The sequence below is a fragment of the Aquarana catesbeiana genome, linkage group LG05, assembly GCF_042186555.1.
Source record: "Aquarana catesbeiana isolate 2022-GZ linkage group LG05, ASM4218655v1, whole genome shotgun sequence".
NCBI classification, from domain to species: Eukaryota; Metazoa; Chordata; class Amphibia; order Anura; family Ranidae; genus Aquarana; species Aquarana catesbeiana.
In genome coordinates, this window is record NC_133328.1 from 95,797,391 (window position 1) to 95,814,101 (window position 16,711).

General features: G+C 40.7%; 1 protein-coding gene across 10 annotated transcripts in view; it reads left to right on the top strand.

The window, feature by feature from the left end:
* Nucleotides 1-16,711, top strand: part of KMT2C (lysine methyltransferase 2C) — a 454,559-nt gene that overhangs the window by 394,680 nt on the left and 43,168 nt on the right. For all 10 annotated transcript variants that reach the window (XM_073629967.1, XM_073629969.1, XM_073629975.1 and 7 more), the window contains 2 exons: nt 9,152-9,290; nt 9,383-9,530. In XM_073629967.1, the coding sequence (XP_073486068.1) occupies nt 9,152-9,290; nt 9,383-9,530 (287 nt within the window). The remainder of the gene's footprint in view (nt 1-9,151; nt 9,291-9,382; nt 9,531-16,711) is intronic.

Below are 16,711 nucleotides of genomic sequence, written 5' to 3' on the forward strand. Positions count from 1 at the left end.
ATTTTAACAGTGAGAGACATAATAGACTAATACAGCTTGTTCATGCATTACTAGAAAAGCTTATTTATGCTGAATGGGATCATCCGGATAAGCATTTTTTCCCTCCAAAGATTTTCTCAGTTCTCTATCCCATGGAGGAGAAATTCACAAAAGATGAAAAGTACCAGCAATAGGTGCTGCGATTTTCAGCATAACTTGTCCAGTAGACAATGCACAAATGCTTAAAGATAAGTTGTTTTTTTTTTTTTGTTAAAATCCTTTTTTTCCTGGCAGGTACCATTCTCAGTCTACAGTCGCTGCAATAGGCACCTGTCAGTCCCTAAAAGGACCAGTTCAAGAGGCCCTTAGGGGAGGTCCCTGCACAACAGGCCCATGAGTAGCCGAACTACCAAGGGCGCTATGTTTTGCCATGGACGCCATGAAGGGACTCTATCCATCAAGCGTCCTGCCTTGCGCTTGTGCTAAAACACATGCGCAGGACCCTGTGGTTAAAGGGTTGGTCAGCTAAGCATCTTGCAAAAAAGCTTCTGACTAGTTTCCCCTTTCATTGGGAGCGACTATTTGGGGAGAATTTGGTTAAATACGTCCAAATTATTTCTAGCAGGAAAGGTACTTTCTTGCCTAAAAAGAAGGTATAAACGTACTTTTATTTAAAATGGACTCCTTCCTCTGCGCCAGGGGCAGCTCCACAGTCACTCTAGAGGAGAAAAACATTCAGCCCCTGTATACATGATTGAAAATGCGTTTTTCCTCCGCCGTGCAGGGCCTAGAAGGAAAATTAGTGACTTTAAACACATCCGCTGTCCAAGGATAGGAAGTGTGTTACCCCACCTTAGATCCCTTATCAAGGGAACAGTGGGTAGAGGATGAGGGGTTACCCTCAGGTGATCAGGAAAGAAAGGCAAACCGATTACTCCTCTGCGGAGGAAACAACTGAAGTTGAACCTTTCTTCAGCCTCACAATCTGAGAGATTGCTGGTACAAATCTCTTACAGAGATGGTTTGTGCCTCTTTCAAGCTACCTCTAGTAGAATCAGCTGATAGTTCTGTTTTTTCTTAGGTTCCTTAAAACCTTCACTGCCTTTTTCATGCATTTCCTGTTCATGTACAGATCCACACAGAAATTCAACAATTCTATTCTAGATCTAAAAGAATCTAAATCCGTTCCTAAAGATCCACTCCTTTCTATGGCGATCAGGTCAGTAGTTTCTATCCTACACGGAGCAAAACTTGCGTCTATCGGCATCAGGGATGCATATCCATATCTGCATGTCCATATATTTCCCGCTCACCAAAGGTTTCTGCGGTTCAAAATAGAACAGCAGCATCTCAGTTTATAGCCTTGCCCTTCAGGCCAGCTAGAGCACCCCGAGTGTTCAAAAAAGTGCTAGCCCCACCTCTAGCCAGAACAAGGGCATAGGGCTTAAACAGTCTTGGCATACCTAGATGATCTATTGCTAATAGACCAATCGGTGTTTGGAGTAAGGTGTACGTATTACAACCTGTTATCTGGAAAAGTCTGGGTTGCGTTCTCAACCTAGTGAAGGCTCCCTTAAAACCGCTAAAAAAGCTGGAGTATTTGGGTCTGATCATAGATACAGCCCAGAAAAAGGGTGTTCTTGCCCAGGCAAAAGACAGCTCCATAAAAGAGTTGGTGTGGATGGTCAGGTCAAAAGGAGATCCCTCCATTCACCTTTGAATGAGGTTTTTAGAAAGGATGATGACTTCATTCAAAGCAGTTCCCTATGCCCAGTTCCAATCGAGACTGTTGCAAACCAGTATTTTATTTTGCTTGGAACAAAACAATCCAAGCTTTGGACTTGCCAATGCGGCTGTCCCCAAGGGTGTCCCAAAGCCTCAATTGGTGGTTATTAAAGAATCTGCTAAAAGGTAAATCCTTCAGGCCACTCATCTGGAAAGTGGTAAATGACAGAGGAGACAACTGTCCAAGAACCGAAAGAGCCTTGCCCATCAAAATCCTAGAGATTTGGCAGTGCATCTGGCTCTGAAAGCCTGGACTTCCAGGTTAAAGCATTGTCCTGACAGGATCCAATCCATCAGTGCCATGGCTGTGGCCTATATCAATCAACAAAGGGGGCACCAAGAATCTCTCAGCGCAGAGAGAGGTGAACCATATTCTAACTTGGTCAGAAAAAAATATTCCTATCGGGAGTCTTCATTCCGGGAATAGAAGATTGGCACTCGGACTACTTAAGTCACCAGCAGACTATTCCCACGGGAGTGGTTTCTTCACCCCGACATATGTTCAGGCTGTTTGTCAAAGATGGGGGACTCCGGACATAGATCTTCTAGCGTCCAGTTCAACAGAGTTAGTTAACTTTGTGTCCAGAACAAAGGATCCATTCGCATACAGAACAGATGCGTTGGTGATACCGTGGGATCAGTTCTCGCTGATCTATGCATTTCCCCCTATTCAGTTGCTGCCTCGACTTCTTTGCAGGATCAAGCTGGAAAGAAAACCGGTAATTCTGGCAGCACCAGCATGGTCCAGAAGGTCATGGTATGCAGAAATCGTAAAGATGGCAGTGGAGGATCCATGGTCCCTTCCACTAAGGCCAGACCTGCTCTCACAGGGGCCGATATTCCATCCTACTTTACGAACGCTAAATTTAACGGCCTGGCTATTGAAACCCACATTCTGAGGAAACGTGGGCTTTCCGGGTCAGTTAGTTCTACTTTGATTAATGCGGGGAAACCAGTTTCCAGAACTATATATTATAGAGTCTGGAGGGTTTATGTTTCCTGGTGTGAATCCAAGGGTTGACACCCATGCAGATATATCATAGGCAAAATTCTTGCCTTTCTACAATTAGGTATAGAGATGAAATTGGCCTTGAGTACTATTAAGGGCCAAGTCTCAGCCTTATCGATCTTATTTCAAAGGCCGCTTGCTACGCATTCTTTAGTCTGGGATTTTTATACAAGGGGTGATGCAGATTAATCCTCCAGTTAAATCACCTTTAAGCCCTTGAGACTTGAATTTTGTTTTGTCAGTGTTACAAAAACAGCCATTTGAACTGATACAGCATATTCCCTTAGTCCTTCTGACAAGAAAGCTGGTATTTTTGGTTGCTATATCCTCAGCAAGGAGGGTTTCAGAATTGGCTGCTCTTTCTTGAAAAGAGCCGTATTTGATTATTCATGAGAACAGAGTGGTGTTACGCCCTCATCTAGTCTTTTTGCCAAAAGTATTTTCAGGTTTTCACCTGAACCAAGATATTGTCCTGCCATCGTTTGTTTTTTGAAAAAAAAAATGTTCCAGGGAAGGAAAGTCACTACATTGTCTTGATGTGGTGAGAGCAGTGAATATCTGTTTAAAGGCAACTGCTCAGATTCATAAGACTGATGTCTTATTTATTCTGCCAGAGGGTCCTAGGAAAGGACAGGCAGTGTCTAGATCCACTGTCGCTAAGTGGAATCAGCAAGTTATAATTCAGACTTATAAATTAAGGAGTAAGCTTCCCCCTTTTCAAGTTAAAGCAAACTCTACCAGAGCGGTTAGTGCTTCTTGAGCAGTGCGTCACCACGTCACCAAGCCTCCACGGCTCAGGCTGCAGCCTGGTCTTCAGTGCATACATTCACAAAAATTTTATCAGGTGGATGTTAGAAGATGTGAGGATATCGCCTTTGGGCACAGTGTACTGCAGGCGGTATAAATCCTCAATTCTTTGGGTACCCTGCGGGTTGTTTCTCCCTCCCCTCAAGTAGCATTGCTATGGGATGTCCCATTAAGTAATTACTTAGGCTCTGTGTCCCATGATGTATGATAAAGAAAATAGGATTTTTATTACAGCTTACCTGTAAAATACTTTCCTTGGAGTACATCATGGGACACAGAGGTCCCACCCTTCTTTTATGGGGTTTAAGTATATTGCTTTGCTACAAAAACTGATGTGCTCCCGGAAGGAGGAGGGGTTTATATAGGGAGTGAACTTCCTTGATTGGGTTTACCAGTGTCAACACCTGAAGGTGGCCTATAACCCATTAAGTAATTACTTAGGCTCTGTGTCCCATGATGTACTCCAAGAAAACGATTTTACAGGTAAGCTGTAATAAAAATCCTATTTCTTTTTACCAAAAATATGTAGAATATATCGGCCTAAACTGATGAATACATTTTTTTTTTTTTTTTTTTTTTTTTTTTGTATTATAGCAAAAAGTAAATTTTTTTTCCAAAATTGTCGCTTTTTGTTTATAGAGCAAAAAAGAAAAACAGCAGAGGTGATCGAATACCACCAAAAGAAAGCTCTATTTGTGGGGAAAAAAAGAACATCAATTTTGTTTGGGTACAGCGTCGCACAACCCCGCAATTTTCAGTTAAAGCGACTCAGTGCCGTACAGGAAAAAACGGCCTCGTCATTAAGGGGGCAAATCCTTCCAGCCTTTTAAGTGGGTAAGGTCCTGAAGTGGCCTAGCCAGTCTTCATACCTTAATGCCATAGAAAATGTGGAGGGAGCTGAAGGTTCGAGTTACCAAAGTCAGCCACGAAAACTTAATGACTTGGAGAGGATTTGCAAAGAGGAGTGGGACAAAATCCCTCCTGAGATGTGTGCAAACCTGGTAGCCAACTACAAAAAAAGTCTGACCTTTGTGATTGCCAGCAAGGGTTTTGCCACTAAGTACTAAGTCATGTTTTGCGAAGGGGTCAAATACTTCATTTCATTCATTATAATGCAAATCAATTTATAACTTTTTTGAAATGCGTTTTTCTGGATGTTTTTGTTGTCATTCTGTCTCTCGCTGTTAAAATAAACCTACCATTAAAATTATAGACTAATCATTTTTGTCAGTGGGCAAACCTACAAAATCAGCAGGGGATCAAATAGTTTTCCCTCACTGTATCTTTCTAGGATTTTTTTCTAGATAAATGAAAAGACATAGACGAGATTGAATCCTAAATACATTAGTCAAGTCTAGGAAGTAATCAAAAGGGTCAGTCCTATGCAAGGTGATATTTCGAAAACTTCTGGAATTTGAATGAATTCACATGCTGGTTTTTTGTAGGTCTGAGAGTTCCAGCTGCCAAATCTCAGTTTACAACCGCTCCCTGCTCTTTCTATCCATACTGAATCTTCACACACTATTGCGGGAGATACAGAAAAAGAAATTGATTTAATTCTCCAATATCTACCTAAAACCTAAATATCAGTTTTGAATGTACTGACCTATTTAATTATCCTCCAGAATTGTTTTTCTATGCTTAAATAATGGGCATCTAGTTCAGACAACATGGAGTGATCCAACTCTACAACAGCAGCCCATACATCACCACAATGTTTCTGTGAGGGATCCCACAATGACATTTAGTTTTGGATGGCATTAAATCAAAAGGACAGGTCTAGTTCCTTGCATATGTGTTGCTGAAACCATGATCCTGGTATTGTTTTGTTTTTTTTGTTTTTTCCATTTATAGGTATTTTAATACACCGTTATTAGACAATGAATAACATGAAACAAATATCAGTGTGCATACATAACCAGAAAGAAAAGATTTAGCACCATGAGCCCCTTGGGCCACAAAGGTGTAGTTGTAAGCCAGCAATCTCCCTGGGGTGATCATACTCTGCTTAACAACTGAGAAACTGTGTCAACCCAAACACAAAGAACTTCCAGAAAGTACACACTCGGGTGAGGTGCCAGAGCCTCTTCACTTTAAGCATTGCTGAAACATAGTGTAGGTTTTAAATTTTTATACCAAAAAGATGGGATTGATGCTCCGATGGTGGCAAAAGGGGAAATGGGAATGTTTAGAATAGGGGGAGAAAAATACAAAAAAAGAAGAAGAGGGTGTTCTAAAATTGTTTGGCAGCTGAGAGCACAGAGGCCAAAAACGAAAACACCTGCCAACAGTCAGGAGGGTATCAACTAATTCTGGAACCGACCTGGTATTGTTTTTTGTTCACACATAAATGCAAACCTGCACACAGGTACGCACCGCACTTGTGAGGCATCGCCTCAGAGTGAGAGAAATAATGCTAGTGTCCGAGCTCACTTTTATTTCTAAACTTATAACCTGTAAAGGCATTTAAAGCATCACCTGTGGATAATTTTAGGCACTGTAGGTTGTCGCAATTTCACAGGAGTGCGCAATTTTAAATCTTGATGTTTGGTACCTATTTACTCAACATAGCATTCTCTTTTTGTATTTACCCATAAATTTGCATTTGATAAGCGCCAAAACATCAAGACATGTACAATATGTTCCATCTGAACTTTTTTTTATACGTTTTTTTTCTGCCAGCAGTTCTGGCCTTTTTTTTTGCACTGCCTGGTGTGCATCAACACAAACTCATTTTAGAGAAAAAAAATGCTGATTTTAACAAGTGCGTAAGAAATGTCAAAATTGCCCTGTATGGCAAGCAGTTAAAGTGGACCTGTACCAAGATACACAGGAAGTTAGTAGGTTTTAAGCAACATGCGGTACCATATAAATGTATAAAAACTAATGCGCAAAGAACCACAATGTGAACGAAAACCCTGAAACTGACGGTACAATACCCGATAAAGAGCTGCCAACACAGATGGGTCCACTCAGTTTCCCCAGACTAGAATATTACATAAAAATATGTGGCGCTACTTCATCAGTCAGTAACAATCAAATAATCTGATATAACAACTATACTCATCTAAGATATAGGATAAAGTTGGCAAAGTAGGCTCTAACACATATAATAAATGCCAGAGAAAATAATATGACCTATGGAAAGATATCACCATACCAAAGTAAATCCAAGAAAAGATCAGTTCTACACTGTAAGAATGAATAAGTGAGTACCAGCAATTAAAATACTCAATAGAATAAAGACTGTCACAGTGCTCAGTAAAATAAATATAAACTGTAACAGCCACCCCTCATCAAGTGACCATATATAGTGAACCTGTGAATATAATAAGCTGACTTCCCAAACTGGATGAACACCAAAAAACTAAATCATAAACAAACAGCAGTTAATAAAGCTGACAGTGTATCACAAACAACAGCTGAAGATGAAATAATTTCTATTGCTGATATCAAAATAGGTGAATAAAAAGTGTACCAATATACTAGACTGACATTAAAGTGCAAAAAATATTCTAAGGTCAGCAAAATTTCCGTATAATCCACAATATAAAAATAAAATTCCAAATAAAAATGCAATCATAACCTAATAATAAATCAACATTCTAGTGCATTATCAGTGCATGATAAATAAATATTAAACATTGAATACAATAGGACAGATAATCACACACCAGTGATGCTGTCCCAAATGGTGACAATGGTGTAATTAGTCCATACAAAAAGTGCAATAGTGATGGATGATTTCCACAAAGAACAGTCTTTAGATAAAGTGCAAAATGTGCAGTGACTGGTGCTTTTCCTCTATGCAAGTTCTAGTGCATATCCCAAATGTTTCCCCCAGCCTCTCACCTCCAGCAGCGGCCCCCAATGGGCCAAGTAGAGCGGGTAGATATTCTAGGAGAGGATGTATTTCCTGCAGCGTTTCTTTATCATCAATGAGTCTGTCTCTCTGCAACTCCTCCCGCAGCTCCCAGCAATCCCAGCAATTCCAGTAGTTATTTAAGAACAAAGGAGAGGTCTCATGGTGCAGTAATTAGAAACACATTTTATTGAAAAACATAATAACTTACATTTAAAATCAAGGCAATCAGTAGATGTATAGAGCTTCCGAGTTCGGCCGTCCCCGAGAAGCGTTGGCACCTGACTCCTCCTACCCTGACGCGTTGCGTCACACCACGTGACTTTATCAAAGGGATCCTTTGATAAAGTCACGTGGTGTGACGCAACGCGTCAGGGTAGGAGGAGTCAGGTGCCAACGCTTCTCGGGGACGGCCGAACCCGGAAGCTCTATACATCTACTGATTGCCTTGATTTTAAATGTAAGTTATTATGTTTTTCAATAAAATGTGTTTCTAATTACTGCACCATGAGACCTCTCCTTTGTTCTTAAATAACTACTGGAATTGCTGGGAGCTGCGGGAGGAGTTGCAGAGAGACAGACTCATTGATGATAAAGAAACGCTGCAGGAAATACATCCTCTCCTAGAATATCTACCCGCTCTACTTGGCCCATTGGGGGCCGCTGCTGGAGGTGAGAGGCTGGGGGAAACATTTGGGATATGCACTAGAACTTGCATAGAGGAAAAGCACCAGTCACTGCACATTTTGCACTTTATCTAAAGACTGTTCTTTGTGGAAATCACCCATCACTATTGCACTTTTTGTATGGACTAATTACACCATTGTCACCGTTTGGGACAGCATCACTGGTGTGTGATTATCTGTCCTATTGTATTCAATGTTTAATATTTATTTATCATGCACTGATAATGCACTAGAATGTTGATTTATTATTAGGTTATGATTGCATTTTTATTTGGAATTTTAATTTTATATTGTGGATTATACGGAAATTTTGCTGACCTTAGAATATTTTTTGCACTTTAATGTCAGTCTAGTATATTGGTACACTTTTTATTCACCTATTTTGATATCAGCAATAGAAATTATTTCATCTTCAGCTGTTGTTTGTGATACACTGTCAGCTTTATTAACTGCTGTTTGTTTATGATTTAGTTTTTTGGTGTTCATCCAGTTTGGGAAGTCAGCTTATTATATTCACAGGTTCACTATATATGGTCACTTGATGAGGGGTGGCTGTTACAGTTTATATTTATTTTACTGAGCACTGTGACAGTCTTTATTCTATTGAGTATTTTAATTGCTGGTACTCACTTATTCATTCTTACAGTGTAGAACTGATCTTTTCTTGGATTTACTTTGGTATGGTGATATCTTTCCATAGGTCATATTATTTTCTCTGGCATTTATTATATGTGTTAGAGCCTACTTTGCCAACTTTATCCTATATCTTAGATGAGTATAGTTGTTATATCGGATTATTTGATTGTTACTGATTGATGAAGTAGCGCCACATATTTTTATGTAATATGCGGTACCATATCATACCTGTTATTTAACAATCAATGTACCCTGCACCTTTCTACAAATCAGTTGTGTTTTTTCAGAAATGTGTACGGTACATTAGGCTTTTTTCTTTTTCTCTGTTTTCTAAATTGTAGAGATGCAATTTTTTTCATAACACAGTCATATCATTTGTTTTAACAGCAAAATAATCTCAGTAATCCACCCACACCTCCAGCCTCTTTGCCACCAACTCCACCTCCAGTGGCCTGCCAGAAGATGGTGAATGGTTATGCCACCACTGAAGAGCTGGCAGGAAAAGCTGCTATTCTTGGAGGACATGGTATCTTTAATATTGCCTATTACATAAAACATATTATCATAATCTGTGTATTGCTGTTATCATTGCATTCATGTTCTACTTTTTCATTTCAGTTACCAAAGCTCTGGGACCCAAACAATTCCACCTGCCTTTCAGGTCCCAGGATGATCTTTTGGCTAGAGCCATAACTCAGGGACCTAAATCAGTGGATGTCCCAGCTTCATTACCCACACCACCTCACAATAATCAGGAGGAGTTGAGGTAAGCCAGTCTCTATCTTAATGAAACCTATAACACCTTGTACCCCAAATAAAGCAGGGTGAAGGAGATATACAGTATATGGAACTCTAGTGTTCCACCCAGAGGAAACAAATACGTATTTAAAACCTATACCTGCTTTATTATACAAGTAAAAAGAAAAGGACAAAGTCCATTTCATATTCATAAAATATGGCCATCTACATTAATTTTGATTTTTGAGGATGATATTCCATCAGAGGTAGGCTCCCTTTGGTGGTAACCCTAGGCAACTGGACTAATCGTGCTTGGGCTCTCCTACTTCCCAACATATTTCAAAGGGATTAGCATCTTCATTAAGGGGCAGGAGCACAAGCTACCTACTATCTATTAAGGTCTTCCTTGTTTCTGCCCACTAGTAATATTAACCCTTACACTCCCAGACACTAAAAGGTGTATAAACACTGCAATTCATATACAATATATTCCAATAAAAGTCATTAAAAAAAAACCCCTCTATAATTGAGGGGGGTCTTGACGATTTATACTAAACACATATTTGCATCAATGTAGTTAACAATATACTGCAACAGGGCTTATAAAAAGCATTTAAGATTGAATTCAACATTCATCCCATTAGGATAAAAGCTCATTATTTTATATGTCCATTTACTTTCTTTTCAATCTCAAAAATTAATGATGTCACACCAATTGGTTTTAACTTGTTAAATAGCTAAATAAAAAATAGGATCATAGCATCTTTGGCATTTTCTCCAGGACACGTCTTTTTTCCTTTCATAACATTGTGCATATGTTTGTTTCATATGGCCAATATACACTGTAGCCAGCAAGAGCATTCAACCAAATAGATCACATTGGTGAAATCATAAGTTAAAAATAGTTGCATCTTAAAATTTCTACCTCCTTACATTAGAATAAAAACAGGCTAGATTGAATTGTGCAGTGGTTTATTAAATAGTTATTACTCTGGCAGTTTGAGAAGTGCTGGCTTTTCTTCTGATTTTTTAATTTTTTTTATTATCAAAACTTACTTGGCAAGTTAACACTTCCTTCATGATCAAACCATAGATTGCAGAGAACAGGAGAAAAGTCTCAGCATTAAAAAATCATAAAGATCTTTTGTACTACAGCTTAATTTTTGTACATGTTTATTGATAGTATACTGCAATTTGTTAACTTTGGGGAGATTTAACCTATCTATTTGTCCTGGTGATGTCACAAGGACTAATACTGAGGAAAATCTTACATTTTAATTTGTCACAAGAACAGCCATAGAGGTAAAATTTGCTTAGGACAGTTAAGTGATTACAGTTTGAGGTAATTTCTCTTATTTTGGAGGGATTTTCTGTTGCTTCCCGATGTAATTTATGGGACATGCTCGATCCAAAACGAAGATGAAATGTTAACTTAATCTATCCTGGACACATTCCAAGCAAAAGTTGAATCTATCCTGGACACATTCCAAGCAAATGTCTCCCAGAAAAGATAGTTCTTTCTCTAAGAGTACATGTTTTAGAATTGAGACCCAAGAGGCATCCCATATTGAGATTCTCCACGAGCGTTCTAGTCTGAATGGTAGCCTATTTTGTGGTAGTACCGATCCCCCAATTCCATTCCAAGAACTTTCCAACAGAACATTTTGTCCACCTGGAAAAAGCAGGCTCCTTCTCTCAATTTTTTTTTTTTTTTTTGCCCATGCTCCTGTCCAGCCAAGCAAAGAATTCCCTATCTTGGTGGGTCACCGCCCCAGCCTTTACATTGAGGGAGGGCCTTCCTTCCCTATCACTGTAGAGTTATCGCAACAGACGCAAGTCTCTCAGGCTGGGGACGTGTTACAGTCCAAGCAACATGGGCATTGAAGGAAGCCAAGCTCCTAACTTCTGAAGGGGCATCCTATCCTTCCTTCCTTCCTTGAAGGAAGCGTGCCAGATTATCTCTTTTTCAGCAATCTATGTGCTCCACACCCCAGGATTGGACAACTGGAAAGCAGATCACCTCTTGCCATTGACTGGATGTAGGAGAATTGGCCCCTCATCCAGATGTCTCCAATCTGATATGCCAAAAATGAGGGATTCTTGATGTGGACATCCTAGCCACAGGATTCAACTGCAGGTTATCTCTGTTCATTTGAAAGAAGAAATCTCCTCCTGTGCTTTTATATACCCATTCCACCAGATTGGCTGGAATTTCCTGGGCTTTTCGGCACTAAGCTACTGTAGCCCAGTTGTGTAAGGCCCCTGCTTGGTCTTCTGTTCATACCTTTTCAAAGTTTTATCAGGTGAACGTCAAATCTTCTGCTGATGCGGCTTTTGGCAGCAAGATTCTTGCAGCGCCTCTCTAAGGTCAGGTCTTCTGACCCTTGTTGGGTCCCTTGGCACAGTTCTGTTTGTCCTATTGTTGCCCACCCTTTCTATATATTGAGGAAATCTCATGGTGTATGAATACTGTGTCCTTTACTGTACGATTAAAATAATTGGAATTTTGACGTACCTGTAAATTGCATACCTGAGTACAGGCCACACTCCCTTCCATTCCTTGGTTTAATCTCCATTGCTTGCTACAAAACTGAAGGCTCAGAGTGTGGAAGGGTTAAAGGGGAGGCGCCTCTTCTGTACTGTGTTTTGTATTGGACTACAAGATTTGTAATTTACAGGTGAGTCAAAATTCCTTTTTTTTGCTTTAGAGATGCTAATCATCTGCCAATATCTTATGAGTCTCAGAAATATCCTAGCGGTAGGATTTATTAGTAACCATTCCCAGGTCCACAGCATCCATTTAGAGGGGATCCCACTATTCTTGATTTTACTTCTATATTTACAGAGAATGTTACAAGTGAAGTTGGAGTAACACTACATTTGTCATAGGAGATAGGGATCTTAAATTGACCATTGAATCCCTGCAGTAGAAACTTGAGATAGAGTTGGCCTACCAGACTACACCTACCACTGTCATGGGTGGAGAAAACCATGTAAGCTGCCCACACAGCTTCTTAAAGAGGAACTAAACACATACATAAAAACATTATATAAATAAATTCAAATCTTGTGTGCAAAAATGCTACCTTAATATCAGTGAATCCAGTCCTGGTAACCCCTCTAGCTGCATAAGACAGCATCATCAGGTTGCTTATGCTCCACTGCGACTATTGCATGCTAACAAAAGTTCTGGGAGTGGGGGAAGGGTTTTATTCGGCTGTCTTACAGCTGTAGTTTCCAATTTGCAAATCTTCAAAAATCCTATGTCTCTAAATACCACTATGTGCTTTGCAATGTACTCTCAAGAATAAGTACAGGTAAGACAAAAATCCTGTTTTCTTTATCATCCATTGAGAGGCCCTGGACTTTAGAAATTCTTAAACAGTTGGGTTATGTTGGGGAAGTTTAAGTTAAGCGCCTGTGTAATACCGCCACTAAATATTATGCAATTTTTTTTCGAATGTCCTAGTTAGACACCTCTGCTTAAAAAAAGTAGAAGTATATTGTACTCGTCTTTTTATTAATATTTTTATTCAGTCAACATATTCGGTATACATAGATATTCTTAGCACCAGCTTTGAAAGTCTGGGCCAGCTGGAGCAAAGATCCCAGAGCTAGCTTGTAATGTGACCTTTGGGCATTGGGCTCTGCCTTGTCTGGAAAAGACCTCTATATAATGTGTTAGCTGCTGAGTGCTTTCCAGGCCCAGAGTCTTGTGGCACAAGACTCTCTGGTGTGCCCATTCTCTGAAGACTCATGTAGCGAGTAATGCTGGTCAGGCTGAAGCACTGGGAACTACTTCACACTTAATACTATTTGGAGCCATTATAAAATTCCCTCCACTACCATTTTCCTGTGGTTATAGGTGAAGGAACGAAATGCTGACATCATCCCTAGGTGAAGTGTTGCATGCAAGCCCTGTGAGCTCTTTCTCCTGCCATTCAGCCTACAGAAAGCAACATCCTGCTGCTGTTCATATGTCAGAAGCACCCAGTAGACCTACCAGTCTCATTCCATTGCATACCTAAAGTGACTTAAGTGACTCCTCCAGCACCTGCAACCCTCATCAGCCCCCAACTGCTTGGGTTTGAGAGTACTGTACAGGAGGCTTTGCTTCATTTTATCCTAGTTGATTTCTGCTACTCAGTGCAGCATGTCTTTTGACAGACACACAAAAGACAGTCCTGCATAAAACAGGTAACCTAAGCCCACACACACTTACTACCGCTAGGGGCAAAATTAATGGTGCAATTTGCTCTAAGCACGCTTCGGCGACATCCCCAGCAATTTCTCACGTTGACCCTTCTGGGCCTCTATCTCAAACTGTTTATGGACCCCATTACCTTCTCTGGCACTGATTTAGCATTTTACAGTCTACTCCTAGAGAGTGTTTGTTTTTTTTAGGTTGTTTCTAAACTGGTTGATGCAGCAAGTACTACCCAGCATTTCAAACATCAACGTGCTGTTTTAGATGTGAGTTAGAGTTTTGTTTTAGAGCTGTTAGGCTGCAAAGACCTTCCCACTACAGCTGGTATTTAAAACATTCTGCTATGAAGACTCAAAACAAACTATAAAGGTCCTGGGCTCTTCCTGACAATGTGATAGAGCTTTTTCCCTTTATAAGTGAATTGGTGTCTGCATAGATACTCCAGTGATCCACCTTAACAAGAATACAACCAATTGGGCTGATGGTGTTCTAACCTTTAAGGATTTCACTGACAAAGTTGAACTCCTTACTTAGCACACATGAGCCAAATGTCAGGCGGCATCGGCTGGTTCAAAAGAAACCGGCCAACATTTGGCCTGCGTGTACGCCAGCTGGTCAGGCAGAAGCCCACCATTTGGCCAGCTTCTGTCGAAGGTCCGTGACCGAAAAAGGTCTGTCGACTGGCTCCCGATCTCCGCTCTAAGCCAGGGAGGGGCGTCCCTCTGTCAGAACACAATAGCACAGCAGTGGAGATCGCTATACTAACATCGGATTGTTAGTACAGCAGCTCCGACCTGAGATGTCAGGTTTTTTTTTTAACAAAAAAAATAACTAATGTGTAAGAGGCTTAAAAGAAAAGTATGGGATAGTACAAATAGCATTGAAGTGGTTGTAAACCCATATAAAAAAAAGGCAAGGCAAAGGCATAATCAGTTGGGAAGGCAGCACATACTAGCCCATTATAAAATACTTACCTTAGATGGAAGCTTTTGCAGTGGTCCCCGTACACCGCTGTGACCAGCGACATGTCTCCCGCAGTTATTTCCGGGTTTGTGGGCTCCGTCGCTGTGATTGGCTGGAGCTGCGATGACGTCACTCCCGCGCATAAGCGGTCACGGCACAGGCCCTTTAGAAACTGCATGATAGAGCCGTTTCTTCAGTGCGCATGCACCGATGGCGTGGGCGCAAGCATATATGGTAAATATCTCCTAAACCATGCAGGTTTAGGAGATGTCTACAGTACCTACAGGCAAGCCTTATTATATGCTTACCTGTAGGTGCAAAGTGGTGTAACAGGGTTTACAGCCACTTTAATCTCACCACAGAACAGCTTTTCTTTCTTTCCTGTGTTGCACCCTTTTTGCTGTATCCCCATTCCAAGTCCCGGTTAGGGCTGAGCAACGGTCCTCCTCAGGTTGGAAAGTTTGAAGTGGGTGGTTACATCTGCAGTGATCTGCCTCCTCCTTCAGCTCTTAGTTGTCGCACTTTCCCCACAGAGCCACAAGCTGAAACGTGCATGCTTGTCATATGCCCCTGTCTTTATAACATCACACTGTTAACAAGAAACTGAGACATATAACAGTATGCTGAGCTGTGGGATTTTCAGCTGCAGGAGACTACTGTACAAGAAAAGGAGGATTAAATGTGCTTCAGCTGACTCTACACCCCACTCTTCTGAGAAAGTTTGGAATTGCAGAGGTTAATCTGCTTCGCTGGGTCACTGACACAGTGAGAGCTAAGGAGGGAAAAAAGCATCTTCACTCCTCGGACTTGATGGAAGAGGGTGAGAGGAGCTGCCTATTTGTGAAGAAATTCTGAGAACAGCTTGAATGGGAGGAGGGAGAAGTGTGAGATGATCTGAAGCTCTGCTGAAGTCTGTCAGGAGCCGACGTCAGTCATTCAGAAGAGGAAGAAGGGGTTGGATCCAGACTTCATGGTCCGGATGACACTGCATGAGGGACCTTAGCCCCTCCCACAGGTATTTGATTTGATTTCACAAGCAAGGGTGTACATTTTAGAGGGCAGAAAATCATTTTTCATTGTAGCAGCTCACCAGGATTCAGATAATGCAAAAAAAAAAATGTAATCCATACTTCTCTTTTAAGGTCTTTGTTTGGAATAAATGGAGCAAATCTTCGTACTGTGTTGGTGGTGACTTTGATTTGTGAAACCATGTCATTCTGGGTAAAATCCTTAAAAGAGGTCCCCTCCATCAAATGCCACAATGCCTTGTGGCATTTGCAACAAATGTCTGAAGTCCTGATCATCAGCTTTGATGGCCCCTTATGAGCATCTAAGCTTTTGTCTTGCATGTCGACTATGTGCCTTCATATGCAATTGGTGATGCTTGAAATAGACTTCCAGCAAAGGTAGTTGGTCAACATTAAGTGGATTCAAACATGCTTGGGACAAACACAGATCTATACTCAGACAAAAGACTTAACGAAAAAAATGTATACATTTTTAAAATAATTGGGCAGATTCGAGGGACCGCTTGGTCTTTTTTTCTGCCATCACTCTCTTCTATGTTTCTATGCATAAAACACTTTGACTACCCACCTGGGACACTGACTATTCTCTCAAGGAACATCTTCACTTGTCCTTAAAAGGAAGTTGTCTCTTCAGACTTTCCCTAGAAACTGTCATTTGTAATGCCACCTGTGCTCACAGTGTGCTTCTGCCTCAACGCAGGAGTGAGGGTTCACCCAAAAAGTTTCCTCGGGGTGTGGATGCTTTTCTCCCCCCAGAGTGCTACATCTCAATAAAATCTCAATACAATGGGTAGCACCTTCTTGCCCTTTCTCTCCTACTGCCCACACCTGAAGTGTCTTAACAGGTGTTAAAATACAATGATGTGTTGGTAAAGCAAGCAATGAGAAATCTATTTTTTAACGTGCTTATGGGCGCTTTGCACTTGGCATATTGTTTTTTTACCTTATTAAATACATTTGTATATCTCTAGGAAACTTTTTTTTAGTTTGATATAATGAGGGGGAAAGGGG